At 38.6% G+C, this 21,416-nt stretch overlaps 1 protein-coding gene across 2 annotated transcripts; it reads left to right on the top strand.

The window, feature by feature from the left end:
- Positions 1-3,559: 3,559 nt before the first annotated feature.
- Positions 3,560-20,700, top strand: LOC101864079 (inositol polyphosphate 5-phosphatase K). 2 transcript variants are annotated; one of them, XM_013085404.2, is made up of 13 exons: positions 3,560-4,328; positions 4,649-4,723; positions 7,349-7,453; positions 8,924-8,996; positions 9,943-10,059; positions 11,570-11,677; positions 13,260-13,327; positions 13,764-13,875; positions 15,257-15,366; positions 15,686-15,848; positions 17,237-17,377; positions 18,159-18,374; positions 20,208-20,700. In XM_013085404.2, the coding sequence occupies exons 1-13, from the start codon at positions 4,264-4,266 to the stop codon at positions 20,214-20,216; spliced, it is 1,362 nt and encodes a 453-aa protein (XP_012940858.1). In that variant the 5' UTR covers positions 3,560-4,263; the 3' UTR covers positions 20,217-20,700. The 2 variants fall into 2 exon arrangements, with proteins under 2 accessions (XP_012940858.1, XP_035826970.1); XM_035971077.1 differs by lacking the exon at positions 4,649-4,723.
- Positions 20,701-21,416: the final 716 nt, after the last annotated feature.

Raw genomic sequence — 21,416 nt, 5'->3', positions numbered from 1 at the left:
TGTTTGTGTCTAATTCACCTTGTAGAATCTAGATCTATATTTGTTTTTAATCAATTTAAGTTTCATGCACGATCGACCTTGCAAACAAAGTATCTGCTGTGCGTCTGCCATCTGTGCTGCTAGGCGCCTAGATGAATTTCAGGGAGTGTATTGATCATTCGTAGTCGTAGTGCGAAGGCGAAGGCCTGAAAAGTGACAACAATCCGTGAATCCTATCCTCCTGAGCCTCTGAGATTCTTCAGTCACATCGTAATTTAGAAAGGCCGTCGTTATTCGGACTCGAGTCCGAAAAACATTTTTTCATATTCGGACTCGAGTCCGAATATATGAAAAAATGTTATTCGGACTCGGGTCCGGAAAAAAGGAAGTGTCTTCGTTCTATAGATCAAACGTTCAGTGCTTCCAATTTTCCGCCATTTTTTAGTTTCCCCCACACCTTATCTGCCGATCCAATGCCCGCCGCCTCATTGATACGCCCCCCCCCCCCCCCCCCCGCCCCCCACGGTTCCCACTTTCTTTGTTGTAGAAAAAGGTAACATTGAAGATTAGCAGACCACCTGGCACCTGCATATTATGAGGTGTAACAAAAAAAAAAGAACAGATTCGTTCAAATACACAAGCCTGTGTCATCTCGATTGTTTACAAAGAAAAAGTTGTGTTGCTGTGTAGAGCTGAGCATATGGCAACTTTTGATTCCATAGACCAGCGCACAATTCAATGAATTCATTACCGAGATCTACGTCAAGAGCGGCTTATTATTGTAATAATGATCAGTGGCTGGGGGGAAAAAGACTGACGAGTATGCGACGTTCAAAGCCCGGACCGATAGTGCCCCCCTCCCACCACCCTCCCCGACACGCACACAGCCACTCGTGTGCAGGCCGCCCATCCGACCCCGACACACGCTAACAAGCCATCTTTAATTGCTTCTGATGACCTCTTGACAAATAAACATTTATTAGAAGCGCTCTAACTTTTCAGGCCGGCCTCAAATTCATCATAAGATTAAAACTCGGCTCCTGCACAAAACGCCTTTTTGCCCGAAGCGATCCCGGTCTCTACCCAGCCTGAGGCGAGTCACGAGTGAGGCAGGACAGGAAGCCGGATTCACGAGTCACAGGAAGTCGGAAGTGATGTCATGCTGGACAAGAATCAGAGTCCGAATAACATTTTTTCATATTCGGACTCGAGTCCGAATAATCACTTCGATTTAGAAATCATCGAGTTGATCAATACTTGTTTACTTGTCCACTGTGTTGGGGTCACTGCAGTTGGAACATGTCCATCTCTGCTCTCCCCCCCCCCCCTCTTCAGGATCCAAACAGGTGTATAGAGTCTCCATCATGATCTGGATGGAGATCGGTCGGACTGGTCTGCACAGATGGCTATGTTTCCCCTCTCCTCTTTGGATCCCCCTCTCCTTCAGTCTCCCTAGAGTGTGGGAACCGCTATCCGCCCTATTCTTCCTCTTATTTTCCCTTACAGCGGTTAGGACGGTTGGTGGGTCCAGTGTCAAATTCCCTCCCACTTTTGCTTCTCCAGCCAGCTAGTCTGCTCTCTCGTTGCCGGTTACACCTGTGTGACCCAGGCAGAAGATCCAGGCCACTCTTTCGAGGCTGCTCTCCCTGATCATAGCGTACGGTGTACCGGTATCAAAGTGTCAAGTGTATTCACTATTATAACCTATCATTTTGTCCGTAACAAAGTAGGCCTAGATCTAGATGTATAGGTAAAATTAGTTTATTAGTAGTCTCCGCCTAAGGTCCCACCACTTATTTATAATAATGGTCCCGGTTCGCGTAAAATCTCGCTGTTATGGAATATAACAGAATTTTTTTACTAGGTCTATATAAAAGTCACCCCTAAGATCACGCTCTGAAGGAACTACATTCAGCTAAATTCTCGTTTTTCATGTCATATATTTAGTTTTCGAAGTCACTATTTCTCCGAACCGTTTCCGGCTTCCAGTCTAGTGATTTTTGGGTCTAGATATCTAGTATTTCAATTTTCAAGAGCTAATCTAGAGATTTTTAGATGAGTGTAAAAACTTGAAAAAGAAAGATTTCACATCAGAATGAAATCAAAATTAGAGCAGCCCATAAACATCCACAAAAATTAACAAATAAGGGCGTGTGTCCACCTGTCCGAAGAAGATAGGCTGTTTTAACCTTAAATGTGCGTTATAATTTATTTTTTTAAAGTTTATTTATAAATATTTACAGCGGACATTTTTTGGACCGATTGAACCATATTGTGTACGAACAATCTTTGGTAGGCCTATATTATAGATCTATATCTGAAATTTGCGCGAAAAGATGTGATTTCAGAGTATTCGGAGAAATAGTGCCCAGCTTTATTTTCCCGAACGTTCAGAGAAATAGTGCCCAGCTTACTTTCCCGAACGTTCGGAGAAATAGTGCCAGCGCCTTTAGTTTTATTGTTTTATTTAAGAAAAAAAAAGAATAGCGGAAACCTGGGCGTGCTCAGCTGATCAACCAAGTAGAGAAAATGTGCGATCATTGTCAGGTCCGTTGCGTCATGGATCATTCACTGTCATGAATGTGATCACACCTCTGTTGTAAATCTCGATTTACATAAAAACAAATGGCTTTCCTGTACTGCAAATGTACCTTACATGTCAGAATGGGCATTTTCTTCTAAAATTTTGGTTGGTACCATAAATGCATGCTTTGTGGCTTCTTGAAACTTTACTTTTAATGCTAACAGTTGCTGACTTTTATTTCCAATCAAACTTGCTGTTGTAAAGCAGGGAATAGTTTTACAACTTGTCAGAGTTAAAAATATTACTTTAATTATTATCACAGCAAAATCCTTCAATAAATTTTTAATGTATCCATTGTCTGGCCACCGGCATCATCCCATCTGGTCACTGTTGTCTGAACTTATTTACCACTGCAAAATTCTTTTTAAAATTTAAATGATACCACAAAAGGAAACAATCCGCCCACCCGCACATTGTAATTGTGACAGGCTACCTGTCTTTGACTAATGCCCCCAGCATCATTGTTATCTTTCTCAGTTAGGCAGGATTTACTCTCTCTATATATTATAATAAATGACCATGTATTAGATCACAGTGTGGACTGTGGTCAATCAGGCAGGACTTGCAGTAGACCAGCAACTAAGCTGGCATAAAGAATTATATTGGGCTCTCGTGGCCTAGAGGTTAAAAAGGTGTTGGCCTCTCATTCAAAGGTCCAGGGTTCGAATCCGGGTAGCGACTAAAAAATTTTCTTCTCTAAAATTGTCTCCTTTCTCCTCTTTTCCTGCTCTCTAGTAATGTTCTGTCGTCTGCTTTCATCTCCTCTTTCTGCCCCCATCCCCCTCACCTCCTTTGCCCCCTCCTCTGGGCTCCTTTCTCTTTCTGCAGCCTTTCTACTGCTACTCCTTGGCTCCTCCTTACTGCTGTCTTTCAGCGACACCCGTGGTCTTCTGGTAGGAAAGATCTACACCTAGCCTTCTCGTACAAGGACGAAAAATCTCGGAGGGCCCATGTGCAAGTTGCACCACGTTAAAAGATCCCTTGGTCATATAATTTCAATAAGAGTAGGCTTCAGCCGCCACCCCGGCAAAATTCAAAATTTCCTACCAACTGAAAGTAAATGAGTCCCGCATGCTCATAGTCCTGAGCTTACAGTGCAGTTTAAGTGTGCTGTAAAACACTTATATCCTAAAAAAAGAAAAAAAATTTAAAAGAACCTCTAGATCAGATCAGGAACAAAACAAAACATCTTACCAGCTCAGGGTATTATATTTTCTACTGTATTTAAATGGGTTGCTTTCTTGAAGGAGTAAAATAAATTTAATCTGAACATTTAAAAAACAAACATGAAAGCATGAGTCAAAAGGGGGTTAGAATGGGGCTTGAATGAGATTTGATGAATCATCCAAGATAGTCTGACAGAAGTCTATGATTTATGAAGTAGTGCTATAGTTACCGTTTCCCCCATTAGTCACTAATTACATGATTTGGTTCTCCCGTTTGTCAAACTTTTTCTTCTTTTGCTCGTAGATCTCGATGCCATTCTAGTCTTTGTGTCATGTTTTTTTTCTATTTTTGAGTGTCTTCCATAAGATGATTTCTCATCTATATTTTCCAGCTTTTTTTCTTTCTCACCTTCTGAATGTCAAGGTGCTGTACTGTTCTTTCCAGTCCTGTCCTGTATTCTACTGTTCTTTCCAGTCCTGTCCTGTATTCATTTTTTAAAAGAAATTTTGTACTCTCCTCTAGTGAAGATAAAGATGCCACTGTGGGACGGACTCAACAATATTTTGTCCCATGGAAAAGGCGGCAAGAAAAGCAAATTGTAAGTCGCTTTTTATGTTCAATGCACCCAGGAAAATAATAATGTTTACTGCTGCTGACTATTTTCTCTTATAAACCACACTGATTAGTGATTGTACAGAACAAACATTTTGAATGGTTTTATTTAGTGGAGGAGATAAATTGTCATTAAAAGAAATTTTTATAAAGGCTGATCCCCTTTTGTGCAGTTTATAGAGTTGAGGAATAAAAAAACCCAACTAGTTTCACAGAGGCCTCTAAGTTGGTATCTGTTGTTGTGTAATGTCAAGTAGGTTCCATTTTTAAAATTGATCACATAATTCACTGCCTTCTGCCCCACAGCATTGTAAAGTCACAGAATGAAGCCGCTGAAAATTTTAAAATGCTGACAGCGGAATTCGAACCAAGTATTGCAAGGTGGAAATGCAAAATTGTGAAAATTCTTGTTCAGTTTTCAGAATTGTGCTGAAGAATTTTCATAATCCATCACTGTTTTCGTGTTAGTGTTCATACTTCATAACAAATGTACTATGTTGTTTTTTTCTTCTGTAAGGTTAACTATATCAGACTCCCTAATTCATTATGCTGTGTAAATTATTTTTCTAGATCTTGGATTTGGATTGTACTTATGAAGTAAAATTTTAACATTATGGCTTTTAGTTTGCATTATTCTTTGCTTCTACTGAGTGGTTGGAGATTGACCTTTGTAGGCTTTTTTTTTTTTTCCATCCCTTTGAGGTCTCTATTAGTTTTGCTTTGCTCACCCGTAGACTGATTTTTTAATCAATAGGTGTTTTTTTTTTCAACACTGTATTAGAATCTGTCGCCAAATTGCATAATATTGATTCCTGGTATTATAACTTCATAATAAAACTGTATAGTGGAGCATTTTCATTATAAAACTGTATAGTGGAGCATAGTAATACAAATGAGACAGCTGTTATTGTATGCTCATCCTGTTCCCGAATTTCCATTCAACTTCGTAGAGTAATTTCATTCAGTAAATTTGCTCATGTGGCAAGGTGAACTGGTCCGTGGTGGCTGTAACAACAGCTTAACATTCAAGTTTTCTCCTATTTGCATGTGTAATTAGGTGATCCTTCAACTCCTTGACAGGTGTGCATATTTAAACAGGCAGAGTATAAATTTATATATGTGTGGTGTCACAGGACTGGACAAAAAGTGTCCTGAAATTTCTGGACACTGTGTTTTAAAAATGTGTTAATTGAAGAAAATATCATGATGAACAGTCGAACCTGCTCTGACAGCCAGCTGTCCTAGACAATCATCTGAGCTAATGACCTCTTCCCCCTCCTCCAACCCCCCTGGTGTTTTTTTTCCTATAGTATTATTACATTGTCCAAAAACAGCCATCTCTGTAAATAAAACAGCCACTTTTATCCTCGACAATGCGTGGCCGTCTCAGACAATTTTGACTGTATTAGATAATTATATTCTGTAATATGCACCTATAATTTCTACATTTACAGTTGACATTGTATTTTGTTCTGCACTTTCTGGTAGGAAATGTTTTCAGTTCTTTGTTTCAATATGTTTTTTGTTTTTGTTTTTCCTGTTCAGGTTGTTTGGCATGTTATTTCTTTCCTTTCCTTTCTTTGTTCGCCGGTAAAAATGTTGTTAATCCTTGTATGTGTCACGACATGGTGGAATCAGGCACTCGTCAATATTTGGGCATGTGGAGTTATTGGTATCACCTGAAAGCTGATTTATTTGCCTTGCTTCCAATGAAATAAATATCTATTTATCTTGAAAAAAAACTCCAGATATTTGTGATTGAAGGAAACGAAATCGCTTGGTTTCAGTGGTGAAATTAGTGAGAAAATGGCCGCCAAAGTTTGGTTACTCCAATAGCTAAAGAGTCATTCCAAACTGAAAAATGACATATTTTGTGTCTTTAATCAATGTTTATAAGTAAAATTCCCATTGAAATGTGTTTTTATATGGACATAAAAGAGTTAAGCCAAAAGATAAAAATTCGAAAAAATTTCCATACTAGTAGAAAAATGCCCGTTTCTCAGATTTCATTATTTTGACAAGGGCTTGATTTCACCACGCTGTCTCACATATTCCTTTTTCCACTGCTATGTCATGGTAGACAATAGATTATATAGGTCTTTTTTATCAGAACATTCAAGTAAAGAAATGAATGACAAATCATGAAAGCAGATGTCTGCTCCTGGTCTGGCACTTCATGATGATGAGTTATTTGAATCAGATCCTTATAGCACTATTTGACGTTATGGTTTGGTTTTTGCTGGTGGGAATGCAGGGTTGGAGTATAAGAAAAGGATGAGTTATACAAGCAGCATTATGATGATCACTCAGCAGGCCTAATTGTGACTTTTTTGGGTTGATCCTTTTTGTGAAACAATGTGGTTTAGAAGTTGTGGAAAAATGTAACAGTCTTTTAACTAATTTTTTGGTTGTATTTGAAATTCTCTTTTATGGACAGAGTAGTGGTCAGAGTATGCTGCTACTCTACCGTACTCTTATTCCTTACCTGCAAACGTTACTGTCTGTCAACTTGTTTAAAAAATCCTCTGAATATAGATGACAGGAAGTTGCCACAGTAATAGTCATGTTTTGCTGGGAAATAGATTTTGACAAAAAAATATCTCAGAAGTCTAGATAAAGCACCCTCAACCGCCATTTTTAAGTAAAATATTTTTGTGGAGGATTACATTTTGAATTTTTTTTTACATGCCTCTATGCTCTCAGTACTTAAATTCTTTCAGTTTTTCTTGCTTTTTCCTACGATAATTGGACAGCATGTCTCTTGGGTTTCTTTTTGACTGAAATGGGTGGTCTGCATTTGTCCTGGTTTTTGTTTCTTCTCGATGAAGAGGCTTACTGATTCAAGCATCTACCGTCTTTATCTCTCCTCCTTTATCATGTTTGTTTCTCTCTTGTACCACCTCTGATCTTCAGCACTTATTAGACCTAATTGTGTTACAAGCGCTGTGATACTCTCACTAAAACAAATTGTCATATTGGATTTATTGGTTTTCCATGTTCACCTAGAGTTTACCTGGTCACCTGGAATGTCCACAACCAGCCACCCCCAACTGACCTCGCTGACTTGTTAGGACTGGACATTGATCCGTCTCCTGACGTGTACGGCATTGGGTGAGTTTTATGTGCAGCGTATTTCCCAGTGCAGTGGAATTTTATTAAAATTATGTGGTCACTGGGGGTAAATGAAACAAGGCCGTTGGTAGTTGGGGGATGCTCTTGATGTGGTTTGCTCCTTCTTTCCTATCAAACATCTATCACTCTTATTTCTCCTCCTTCTTTTTGTAGTTGTTACTCTCTTGTAACACCTCTAATCTTTGGCACTTACATGCAAGTGCAGTAAAACTCGTACTAAAACTAAGTAACAACAGGGCCAATTAAAATTCTCTTAAAAGATAGGCCTGGTGACCAAGAGAAAAGGAATGAAGACAGCTTTGTTCCTTTTTAGGATCATTTTTGTTTCTTAAAGACATGCATATCATGATAGTTGTTATTATTTATTGTTGAATCTGTTTTAACCCTTCAACTAAATTGAGAAGTAGCTACAAGTCCTCTTCTATTTGTTGCTTTGTTATTCTATAGAGTGTTTTTGTCTTGGATAGCGTGGTTGGAAGGTGTCTTCTTTTCTTTCTCTCTTTTGTTCCTGTTTGTCTATCTCATTTTTTACTTGCTTGCAGAACGTGTAAATTTGATTCCAGCTTGGAAAAGTTTTTCTCATAGCAGAATGCTGTTTTGCCATTTTTATCTCCCCATTGTTGGTATTGGTTATTTCTGTTATTTTCATGAGAAGAACAGGTACTATTTTAAACATTTGCTTTCTGTTTATCTCCATATTACCTGTGTATTTTAGCTGTCTGTTTGTTCACAAATGAAATGGTGTCAATTTTCAATTATATACATAAAATCCCCGTGGTATCCTTGTCATAGTCTGTCCCTGTGGTTTTATGTACCCTGCATAATTTAGCAAAATTTGATCATTTTTTGCATAATTTCTGATTATTTTCCTTTATAATTATTTGTAAAAATTAACAGAATGGCATAATTTCACATTTTAGGGCTCAGGTTGCATAATTTCAGACTTTTTCTTGCATAAAATGACTGGGACAGCATAGTGTTTCTTTGTATGTCTGCTGTGATTTAGTATCTAGGAACGAAAAATTATTAGGTGTGTCCCGTGCGCTCATATGACCTTATGCAGTTGCGAGTGCCGTAAAACCCTATACTAAACAAACAAACAAACAGCCAGGTTGCCATTGACAGGCTGAGTCAAAGCATCCCACCCTCTAAATTAACACATCAACACAAATTTTGTTCGTTCAGAAAGTGGGTTTCGACCCTGCGCGCCAGGGCCAACCTGTGCTGAGAAGGATACCATGTCCCAGAAAAAAGATATTCAACTAAAAAATTCTCCCAACATGGGGATCAAACTCAGGTTATCGGCAAGTGACTGAAGCACCTAACTGCTACACCACAGACACTATACAATCAGCTGTTCATGGGGTCTAATGGAGGAAGGTCAAAGAAGAAGAAGAAGAGGACGTGGCATTCCATTTTGTTCACTCTCTTTGTCCATCTATTTGGCAGTTTGCAGGAAGCCTTCAACCAAGAATGGGTGCCAGCCATCTCTCAGCCGCTCTTCAAAAAGGATTATGTCAGGGTAAGGTCCTTTTCCTGGCTTGATAGGATCCTTTTTTTAAAGACATTCTGTCCTCTATATGTGAGGTAGCGTGGTGGAATCAGGCTCTCGTCAAAATAATCAAAGTGAAGAAACTTGCATTTTTCTGCCGGTTAGTGAATTTTTATCAAATTTTTCTTTTTTGGCTCAACACCTTCAATGCCCATTAAAGAACTCTTTTCAGTGTGTTTTTTAAAATGAAAAACGATGATTAAAGGCACAAAAAGTGTAAATTTTCACTTACCACAGACTCTTAAGCTAAGGAAATAACAAATCTTTGGCGGCTATAATCTTACTAATTTTACCTCTGAAACCAGGTGACCCCCACCTTCTTCTTTTGCAAATATCTCGTCTTGTACTCAAGATATATGGATATTTTTTTCATCCAAATAAAGACAAATGAACAAGCTTGAAGATGATAACAATAACTCTACATGCCCAAAAATTGACGAGAGCCTGATTCCACCACGCTGCCTCACATATGAGCTTCAAAATGTGGTGACTGATCCTTTCCTTGGAGCACTTTCGAAATATGAATAAACTTCTGGAAGCCTCCGGAAGCTTAATAACTTAGGAACAAACTGAGGAGTTCGGAAACTTTTATTGCATTATTTATTATTTTTTTTAATGATAAAATTTTCAGTGATAATCCCACTGATCCGAGCTACTCTTGTAAATTGTACCTGCACATCTGATGGGCCCTCTGGTGTGGTAACCTCCTTTCTTTTCGAAATTTCTGTACTCCTAATCCACTTCTAACAGAATGATCCATCTGGCTATCACTTGGTCTGGCTATGAACTACTAGCATACCGCTCAACTGCAGCAACATCCTTAATCATGTTTTTATGGATATTTTAACATCATTGTTCAGTGTTCTATTTTGATGGATTTAAAAAATTGTGTTTTTTGTGTGTGCTTTTTGCCCAGGTGAAAGCCCGTCGCCTCCAGGGTATTGTGACAGTCATGTTTGTGAGAAGAGCTCTCCTGCCATTTGTTACTAGTGTCGAGTCGGAGATTACCAAGACCGGCCTTGGTGGGTTCTGGGTAAGCTGCTTTTCATGTTAGCTATTAACTATTTCACTTCATTTTTCATTGGAATTGAAATGTCTCATGTAATGTTGTGAGGGCTTTTACTTTGAAACAGCATAGAGATAATCGAATCAACTGTTTATTCTGTTGGATGTTTAATGACTGCCGTTTCATGACAAGGGTGAACTCACTATACAAATACAAGACAGTTCACATGGTACAAGAGGAGATCTCTCGTAAACCATTATAGTTATTTTATAGCTTAGTGTACTCCCATTTACATAAGCCGTTACACCTCAATAGACAACTCCAAGTAGATTCGAAACTGAGAGGAAATTATAAGAGGAACATCAAAGAAGATTCAGACTGAGCTTTGATTCTAACCACAAACTGGGCATATCTTTTAGTATAAAGGACGTTTTATTTCAGCTCTGAATTGTTCCAGAGCTATCTACCTATATTAACATTTGGTGTGTGTGTGAGGGGGGACGGGGGTTGTAGGTTTCTGAAAGTTTACTACTGGCAGACACATGCTCTTCACTTTGACTCAGGATTCTGTGAAGCTTATCAGGGACCATGTAGTGGTAGGGAAACAAATTCATCAGTCTCCTCTTATACAGCTGTAAAGTGCTCTAGTGCTTAACATAGGTCCAAGAAGTTTCTAGTGGTTTAGCAATGTGCTTCCTGTCTGTCTGACTTTATATTGAAAATTCTGTCACGATTGGAACGACTCTTCTAATGTAACGAGCTTTTTTGTGTAATTTTATTTAAATTAGTTTTGATGTGGCGGTAATGTTTATGTGTGATTTGTTCTGGAGAAGGTAGAGGAAAATGTTGAAAAGACAAAGGCATTCGGAGGAAGCGAGAGAAAGAGAGACAGATGTTCGTGTGGGTCTATGTCATTGTAAGATCAATTAAGTTTTGTCAAGATCATTGTTACTGCTAGTTTTTTGAGTTGGTTTTTTTCTTTTGTGGCTTACATTTATGTTTTCAAATGATCTAGTAAAACCTCAAGGAAGAGTGGATGAATGATTGGGCCACAGGTACGACAGGAAGGAGGATGTATGGCCACATGAATAAACCACTGGTCAAAGATCCAATCAATGAGTTGAGGAGGGGAGATCAATCCATAATCTTCCAACTTAGAACACAACATGTACCCCTCAACCAACATCTCAACCGAATTGGAGTAAAGCAGTCTGCTGCCTGCCCACTATGTGACTACCCCTCAGAGACAGTGGAACATCATCTGTTCTTCTGTAGAAAACAAACTGATTTAAGGGGATGTTTTCTTCCCAAGCTACCCCACACATCTAATTGCCTCTACTCCTCAAGACAACAATTAGAACAAACATGCAACTATTACCGAATGGCATCATGCAGAAGAGTTAACGCTCAGATGCTACTGGATCGCTAACAACAACAACAACAACATTTATGTTTTTAACAATAATAATATCTTTTACAATGTTTTTCCTTCCTACATGTCACAATTTGGGTTGTTTTATTTCTGTGTTTATTCCAGGGCAATAAAGGTGGGGTCAGTCTTCGTATGGACTTCATGGGTCTGAACTTCATCGTGGTCAACTGTCATCTGGCAGCTCACCAAGACCAGGTGGCAGCTCGGCTGTTGGTAGGTCCAGGACATTTTGCAATTACTGTCAGGTCTTCACCATGGGTCATGACAACTGCAGCTTTATTTTAACCCCTTCGTGTCTTATAGTTTTTCCAACTTTTACGGCACCCAATTTTTTCTTACCAGGACATTCAAAGCTATTGTAGTGCAGTTTTAAAACCCTGTACGGTGTTCATAGTAAGGTCCCCGCGATTACCGTAATCTGCTGAATTTAGGACGTACATTGTACTGGTGGATGGCATCTTGGCACACAATATTGGACATACAGTGTACGGGAGCTGTCACAAAGGGGTTAATAATGATTTGAAAAGTGGTGGATATGTACGTGTGCTGCTATCTGTGTAAACTACTTTTATTACAGTAGTTAAGACAGTTATATAGGAATCATGCTTGTAATATTGTAAGAATTTCTTAAATATGATAGGAAATGTTTTTTTTAAAAACAACTACTTGCCTTTGAAAAAAAAAAGAACTGAAAAAAACCCAAAAGCACAAAATCACAGTTGTGGAGTGTCAATGTATCTGAAGTAATATGTTATCTGAAGGATTAATAGATTGTTCAAATGATGATGTTCATTTGTGTCACAATATGGTGGAATCAGGAGCTCATACATTTTTTGGGCACAAGGAGTTATGGCAGTTATTGATATCATCTTCGATTTAATTGTTTTAACGAGTTCCTGATTTCACCACGATGCCTCTCATTTTAATCTGTAGTTCTGGTTAATGAAATGTTCAAACTCTGAATGAGAGCTTTTCATGTGATGGTATTATTGTATGTAAATCATACAACCAGGTCATTGAAGAATGTTACTAAAAAAAATTCGCTCTCATGCTTGCAGAGATTCATAATCTTTCTACTTGTTCGTCATAGTCCCATGATCCATTTAAAGCACCCACAGCTGCAAACTTCACTTTCCTTCCTTTAGTTTTGAAAAAAGCAGCAGCATCTGCGGTGTAGAAGCTACGCTCTTCGGAATAGTACTCCAAGGACATAAGTTTGATTCTTGAATGGGGAAGTTTTTAAAATTTAGTGTCTCCAGCTTTCTGCCGGAATGTTATCTCCCTCTCAGCCCGAATTGGCCCTTACAAGCAGGTTTGAGGCAGCTCAGCTCCCAAATAATCTAAATTATGCTTTTGGGAATGTACCACTACTAGAACAAATGCGATTCAGAAAGGGATGCACAGGTCTGTTCAGTTGCCATACTCCTCAGCTCAGGCAAATTTTTATTGATGACCAGTTTTATTGATAAAATGACCAGGCTGTAACTTTTTCAACAAGTTGAACTTTCACAGTTCAAGTCCTGCCCTTAATTCTTTCTATACGCAAGGGATTCCACAATTTTACACCCTTAGGCAGGGAAGGGAGTTACCTTAAAAAATCTGTAATCCTGTAAAATGTTGATGGACTTGTTCCTTGTGAGCACTTAAACTATTCTTAATTGGACAGAAAATCACAATATGACTGAAAATAGGTATTAAAATTAGCACAGGACCAGGTGTAGATCTTGCTTTCAACGAAATCGGTACCCTCAAAACTATGGTTCAAAAAATTAAAGACCTTCCTTTTTTTTTTCAGGATATTGACTCCATACTGGACAGCCAGAAGTTCAAGGATGCGGACACTGACAACATTCTAGATCATGAGTGAGTGACAGGCCCATCTGGTAATCCTTTTCCTCTCGGCAACTGTTATTATTATCATCTTTTTCATTGTTGATATTGTTACTCTTATTATTATTATTATTATTATTATTATTAAGTTTCTATTTATAATAAAATTTCAACATCGTACTGTAAGGTTCTTTAACGGTAAGGAAGGGTCCCAGATTGTGGTGAAGCTTGTAATTCCTGACATGATAGTGGGACACAGCGATTTATCTTAAGATTTAGTCGCAGTTCTGCTATAGTTCTTTTTAAATTTTAGCATGCTCTTTCATTACAAATTTGTTGTCAGTTTCAAGATTTTGTGTTTTGCCTTTCATAGTTACTTGTACATCAGTGAGTCGCCAATTGTTCTTTGAAAGTGAAATATTTGTTTTGTTTTGTCCTTTTTATCATGCTTTGTTCTTCTGCCTGTCAGTTACATATTTTGGATGGGAGACATGAACTTTCGCTTGGAAGACACACCATACGAGCATGCCGTCATGGAAATATCAAAAGAGAATTTCCCAGTGCTTTTAGCAAACGATCAGGTATGAACACAAGCAAAATACTTTCAGAATGACTTTTTCATTTTTTCGCTCTCTTTACAGAGTATAAAATGTGTGGCGTCTTGGTCACATCAGGCGCTTATCAAAATAATGAAATTTTTCTGCCCATTACCAATTTTATTCAGTTTATTGGAATAGCGTACGTTGTTTTTAATAAGGAGTAAGACTTCATTATTTATTTATTCATTGAATTCAACACTGCTATTCAGCATTGTTTAAAGACGTTTGTAGTCTTTTTATTGAACTGCTGTTGCAATATTCAGGAAATCCGTTTGAAATCTATTCAAAAAGCGTTTGTCTTTTCCACATAGCTTATTTGTCATTTTAAAAATCCATGCTGATTCTGAACATGTAGATCTCTTCAAGCGGTTTGGGTTCTTTATAAATAGTCACCATTCTATTTTGTCGTTGTTCTCGTGAGAGTACTGGAGGAGGTTCTTGTTATTTGTTTCACTATTATTTTTTTTTTCTTTGGTAAGTGCTTTATGCCGCTCGCAACTGCATAAGGTCATATGAGTGCACAAGACACGTAATACATTTTCAGTTGGTAAGAAATTTTCAATTTTACTAGGTTGGCTGCCGAAGCCTACTCCTATTGATTTTGGGACCACCAATGGATCTTTAACGTGTGCAGCTTGCACGCTGTACCACCGAGAAGGTTAGATGTACATCTTTCCTGCCATAAGATCAAAGGTGTAGCTGAACGACAGCAGTAAGAAGGAGCCAAGGAGTAGCAGTAGAAAGGCTGCAGAAAGAGCCAGGAGCCCAGAGGAGGGGATGAGGGGGTTGGGGCAGAAAGTGAAGACAAAAGCAGACAACAGAACCTTGTTATAGAGCAGGAAAGGACGTGAAAAGAGAAAACTTTTGGTCGTTATCCGGATTCGAACGAAGGACCTATTGAATGAGAAGTGAACACCTTAGCCTCTAGGCCACGAGAGCTCCCTACTGTTACTTTGAATAGATATTTTGGTTAACAGGACATGCAGTAGCTGGTTAGTTTGTAGGTGCGTTAGTGAGATATTTACCATCCTCTTCTTTTGCAAGTCTCTGTTGTCTTTGTTAGATTTCTCTGGTGTGGTTTGCTCCTTCTTTCCTGTCAGACATCTGTTGTCTTTATAATCGGTCTTTCTTCTTGTCTTTGTATGTTGCTCTATCATAACACCTTTTATCTTCAGCACTTATGTGACTTATTTTTTATGTAGTGCTGTAAAACTCTGACTAGAACTTTTTTAAAATCCTTGTTAATGCCTATCAAAAATGTGTATTCTATCGAACAAGCTGATGGTGCTCCAAAACTCAACTGCAAAGTCTTTTTATCAATCATTCTGAAAATCATTTTTCTTATTTCAAAATCTATTTTCAGTTAAATTTGGTGAGAGAAGAAGGGCTTGCCTTTGAAAATTTCAAAGAGGGTCCCATAACTTTTGCCCCTACATACAAGTTTGACCCAAGCACTGATGTCTACGACACAAGGTCAGTTGCTTTTGTACAACACAAGGTTATTTGTTTCTGAAATTAAGCTGTGGCTCATGAACCACCAGAGAATCTTTTTTTTTTTCTACCCACTGATCTCAGACCCCTATTGCTGTCTGTGCCCAAGGATTTATTATTTTAAGTAAAAAATTTTAAAAATTGAATATCAACAAAATGCCATAAAATGTGGTGTAGGAAAATCAATACCCACCACCAAATTTTAATTTAACCCTTTGTCTCTAATTTGACCTGATCCAACCCGCAACAGGCACCCGGTATAAATAGTGCTGAATGTCCTTTGTGGTTATGGTTTCCCTAGCCCAAAGAAGAGGATTCCTGCGTACTGCGACCGCGTTCTTTATCACTTCCATGACTGCGCATACGGCAAGACAAGGCTACAGAGCACTCTCCTGGACTACCGCAGCCATCCATCTTACAAGGAAAGTGACCACAAACCTGTGTCTGCTGTGTTTGACATTAATGTAAGGCCACAATTTGTTTTTGTTCTCTGACTGGTGGATGTGTGTGTGTGTGTGTGTGTGTGTGTGTGTGTGTGTGTATGTGGTTGGGTGGGAGGGGGGGAGGGCTGAATATATCCATCTTTTACTAGGCTATCCTGCTCAGTTCTTCTGTTGGCTTGTACAGTTTCTCCTGTAGTGTCAGTGGGGTTATCACGTTTCCCTTGTTTCCTGTGTCAGGACCCAGCGTGTTTACGCTGCTGGAAGATATAACATGTTCCACAGTTTGGTCTGCTTCTCCATGCTGGCATTTTAGCGGTTGTAGTTGTTTGCAACATTTGTACATAAAGTGCTGTTGTCTGAGTCGTATAATTAAAGTTTTTTTCGGAGGAAGTTAGTTTCTTGTTGTTGGTAGTTGGTGGGTGCTCAGTTGTGGTCTGCTCCTTCTTTCCTTTCAAACATCTGTCGTCCTTATCTCTCCTTCTTTTTTGTTTGTTACTCTCTTGTAAAACCTCTAGTCTTCGGCACTGATATGACGTAATTGTGTTGGATGTGCCATAAAAGTCTTACTGAAACAAGCAAGTTGCTTATTAAATAAAGTCAGTGTCAGGAATGAGGCTCAACTTCTTTTCTGCCGTTCACTCCTTCCCCTGCCTTCTGTGGCTCCTCGTGTGAATGTGAAAATGAGTGACCTGGGTCTCGACACATGCTCAGACCATTTGAGATTTTGTTGTTTTGTGATTGCAAAGTGGTCTTCATTGTTAAACATGTTTTGTCGTGTCTCGTATTTTGTAAGTTTCTCTCCTGTTGAGATGGACAGCTGTTGAGATGGACAGAAGGGCAAGAACCCAGCTGTTCCTGGATCGGAAACAACAATAATGACTGTCCTATTGAGATTATGTGGGATATTCCAATTCCTGACTTTCTTTCCTAACGAGATTTGGTATGATATTGAGATTGCTGGTACTTGTTGAAAACATTTCATTTTGTGACTCATTATCAATCTATCCATCTATGTTGATGGTTGACAGGTGCTCTGGTGTAGTTTGCTTCTTCTATCCTATCAAACATCTGTTATCCTTATCTCTACTCCTTTTCATAGTATGTGACTCTTTAGTGACACCTCTAATCTTCGGCACTGATCTGACCTATTTGTGAGCAGATGGTTTGCGGGTGCTCTTGTTTGTTTTGCTCCTTCTGCCCTGTCAAACATCTATCGTCGTTATCTCTCCTCCTTTTTTTGTGTTTGTTACTCTCTTGTAACACCTCTTATCTTTGGCATTTATGTGACCTAATTGTGTCACAAGTGTCATAAGACTTTACTAAAAACTCAAACTGACCTATTTGTATTGCACTCTGTAAAACTCTTACTAAAACTAAAGCGTTGCGTCTATCAATTATATTTGTCACAGGTGATGTCCAAGCCCATTTCTCAACCTGTTAAGTTTCTGTCTGAGGGGCTTGTGTGGAGCAGGCAATCGCCGCAGAAGGTCACATATCATGTCCGGAGAAACTTTCAGGAAACTATTGGAGATTGGATAGGATTGTATAAGGTACTTCAGTTACAGTTCTGAGTGTTATGGAGAAATAATAAGAAATAGCATTAGTATGGCACAAATTTCTGCTCAACAGTAAGCTCTGTGTACTTTATGATTTATACTATTACCCCAGCAAACCTGATAGTAGTCAAAAACAATTTCAACTTCCTGGAAAGCATACAGTGCAAGCTGCCATTTTACAGGTGCTAACCTGCAAGTTCCACCCTTATTTTCTGCCTTCAAATGCATTTATCCTGTGAAATATGTCATGATAAGTTGTGATATTTATGGTCGCTTTTATGGACAAGTGGGCTGACCCAGCTTTCGGGGGTTTCCAGAAATTTTGACCTGCACCGAAAGTGGGCATTGTCCTACCTACAGGAGAAGTTTGGTTTCATTGGTGTGTATATTTGTTTGGTTATGGAGAAAACTCTCTTTGTCTTTTGAAGAAACTGAACAAGGGTCCAAAAACTTTAACTAAGATTTTCTCAAAACAGAATTTTGCGGGATACCCCCTTGTGCTTAAAAGCGACCATTTATGTGATATGGGACAAGATTCCAAACTGTGTACTCCATATCAATCTTGTTTAGATGGTATTGGACTAAAAGGAATTCCTATAGGTTTTTTTGTGCAGTGTAAAAAGAAGTGCTCTTTATTTATTATTACTAATATTATTATTCTTAATATTGTTATTATATTTACTGTTATTACTATTGTTATTATTTTTGTTATTATTGTTATTATTAGTAGCAGTTTTATCATTAAATTACTATTATTATTATTATGACTCCTCAGGCGGATTTCACCGATTTCAACTCCTACATCTCATACGTCTGGGCTCCGACAAGCAGTGATGGTGTCCGAGGTGGTGGAGCCGGCAAGGACTCGAGAGGCATCAACAAACAGGTGAAGTTTGCTCGCAGTTTGCTGGAGCGGGCGGAGGAGGGAATGTACGTCCTCTGCTACCTCACCTTCAAGAACTCCCTGTGTGGGATCAGCCTCAATTTCTTGGTAAGTTGGAGTTCTGCTCTATTTACTGGTTATTTATTTAACTTGACGGATGGTGTCAGAGGTGGATACTATATCTTTTCTAGATGCTATTTCTTTTCTTTCCCTCTATCAGTCTGTTTTGCTCTGTCCCCGCAATAAAGGATGGTTATTATGATGATGTGCCTCTCTGTGCAGAAGCAAACAAACAAGCAAGAAGAAATTTGATTTATTTTCCTCTTTTATCTTACATATGGTCTTCCTCTCTTCAGACTTGAATACATTGTTTATCTTCTGTTGACTTTTTAAAAAAACCTATTTACAGCCATTGCACTGCGACTCAAGTTTTTTAAAGGCCACTTGGGCTGCTTGTATAGAATGAAATAAGCATCAGTATTTGTGGTCTCATTTTCCTCAGAACTGCTCTTCAGTACTAAGAAAATATAGGTGGTAGATTTTTTTAATGCAATAACTCTAGCTCAAAGTTCTGTATATAAAAGCATTGCCTTGTCTTAAGTCTCTTACTGTACACAATGCTTTCTCATTGGATGTGTTATCTGGAAAATGCTCTCATTTTGCAGTGGGTGGTTGGCGGATGCTTTGGTTTGGTTTTCTCCTTCTTTTCTATCAAACATCTATCGTCCTTTTCTTTCCTCCTTTTTTGGGGTTTTTTTTTTTGTTTATTACTCTTTTGTAACACCTCTAACTCTAACCGTTGGCATTAATTTGTCCTAAGTGTGTATATCATCATCAATGCCTTTCACCCCTGGCAGGGTATAGGCCACATACAAGCTCCTTTCATTTATCTCTCTCCTGGGCCTTACTTACAAGCTCATTCCAAGTGAGTTTCATCGCTCTCATATCCCTTTCCACACATCTCCTCCATGTTTCCCGTGGCCTACCCCTGCCACATGCTCCCTGTGAGTTCCACTGCAGTGACTGTTTTGTGAAGTTTCCGCTGGGCTTTCTAAAGCTTTGTCCCATCCATCGCCACTTTCTTAGTCCTATTTCTACTTCTATATCCTTTTGTCCAGTCCTTTCCCACAGCTCTTCATTTCTTATTCTATCCTGCAACTTAATTCTTAGGACTCTCCTTATACATCTGTTGATGAAAGTCTGGACTTAATTCAGTACTGTCTTTGTTGTCTTCCAAGTTTCGCAGCCGTAGAGGAGCACAGACTTGACATTGGAGTTAAGGAGTCGAATCTTAGTGCGCAGTGAGATGTTGCTTGCTTTCCAGACTTTTGATAGTTGATTGAATGTTGACCTTGCCTTCACGGTTCTTGCTTTTACATTTGCCTCGGTTCCACCTTTACCATCCATGATACTTTCACTTTCAAGGTAGGTAAAGGAGTCCACTTCTTCCAGGGGAGTGTCTTCCACTGTCACAGCAGGGCTTCAAACTTTTCCAAGCTTCACTACTTTTGACTTATCTGGATGTATACGTATGCCAACACTCCTTGATAGTCTGTTGAGTTCCTTGGTCTTTTTTTGCATCTGAGCATGTGTGTGAGAGAGCTGTGCAAGGTCACCAGCGAAGTCAAAGTTGTCCAGCGGCTGCGAAGGGATCCACTGTATTCCATTGCGCTTGCCTCTGGTGGCTTCTTTCCTGACTCAATCAATAGCCAACACGAAGAGAAAAGGTGAGAGCAGGCATCTTGTCGCTCTGCTGTCTATACCTAGAATGGTTCTAAGTGTTGTCCTTCCTGGAAGACCTGGCAGTTTGTTCCTTCATAGGTGGCTGTCCTAATCTTGACGATTTTGTCAGGTATTCCTAATTATGTTGCCCGTTCAGTAAAGCTCTCACTTAAACTAAAAACAAATCCCCAGTTGCCTTGTCTCTGTTCTTCTCCCCAGGTATGCTAGGTCGTCCTTGCAGGTTGTGCAGGGAATTCTCGGGATTCTTCAAGGCAGCAAATGCCAAACTTTTTACTAGTTGTGCCACCTCACAGGTCAGGATCTTACCGTTCAATATCTCAACAAGCTCAGGATTGAAGGACAGCTGAGTTCAACTGTCAGGATCACCTTTGTTAAACGTTTTATCTGTAGTTTTACTACTTCATGGAAACAGAGCAAAGGTGAAAGCACTTTCAAAATCAATTACAAGAGCAAGAACAAAACTTGGTTGTAGATTTGAAAGCTTTTTCTACTTTAAATGAAACCTAAATGTGAACGTACTTTGAGCAGGATATTTTTTAATGCTTTAATTACAGCATTGTTTAGACACTGCTCGATCACAGCCGAGCTGTGCTTAAGAACATTCCAATTCCTCTGAAATTCATAGTTTTAAAAATGCTATTAATTGCTTTTAGAAAAATAATTTGTAGAATGTTTTTAATTCAATTGCTTTTTAAAAAAAAATCTTCTTTGTAAAAGTTTAAAAAGTAAAATGTCTGGTCTGGATATATGAACTTATGACTACCGGGTACATGTGTTATCTCTGTTTTTGCACTCTGGGATTTGTGGTTTTTGACTTAAGCTCATCTGCTTAAAACCTTTTTTTTTTTACATTTGTACCTTGTTATGCAAATATGATTTTATCTTCTTCCATCCCATTTTCTTGATGCATGTTCATGAATTTACTGAAGCATGAGAATTTCCATCTTCATTGAGTATCTCTCATTATGACAAAGAAAATTTGATTGATCTTATTTATGTTTACAGCAGAAGGCCTATATATGTGTGTGCCCCTGAAGAAAGGTCCCAGTTGTCATCAATTTTGGATATTGAAATAAGGGCATATTTTTGTAGCCAATTCAATGTTGAAAGCGCTGATTCAAAATTTTAGAAAATATTTTGAGTATCTTAAAGATATGCCACATCTAGTTAAATACAGGATGTTAAAACAAAGTTTGGAGAAAAGCCCAATTTCTTGCACATTTCCAACCTTTGGTGAAGTACAACACATTTCAAAAGTAACTAATAAAACATTAAAATATTAAAATATTATAAAATCCTCTCAATATATTATTAAGAAATGGTTAAATGTGTGGACTTTTTGGCTTCCCCCTACCCCCCTCGCTCAAAAATAGCTTTGCCAACAACTGGGACCTTTCTCCAGGCACA

The sequence above is a fragment of the Aplysia californica genome, unplaced genomic scaffold (assembly GCF_000002075.1).
Source record: "Aplysia californica isolate F4 #8 unplaced genomic scaffold, AplCal3.0 scaffold00371, whole genome shotgun sequence".
Lineage (NCBI taxonomy): Eukaryota > Metazoa > Mollusca > Gastropoda > Aplysiida > Aplysiidae > Aplysia > Aplysia californica.
Note: the sequence above shows the minus strand (reverse complement) of the source record. Positions and strands in the feature narration are given on the sequence as shown.

What these genes read in the sequence shown, in the direction of transcription:
- LOC101864079 (XM_013085404.2), top strand. Translation starts at nt 4,264, where the DNA reads ATGCCACTGTGGGACGGACTCAACAATATTTTGTCCCATGGAAAAGGC. An exon ending in TTCGAACCAAGTATTGCAAG is followed by an intron (nt 4,724 to 7,348) that starts GTGGAAATGCAA and finishes ATGTTCACCTAG; the next exon opens with AGTTTACCTGGTCACCTGGA. An exon ending in ACTGATGTCTACGACACAAG is followed by an intron (nt 15,367 to 15,685) that starts GTCAGTTGCTTT and finishes TGGTTTCCCTAG; the next exon opens with CCCAAAGAAGAGGATTCCTG.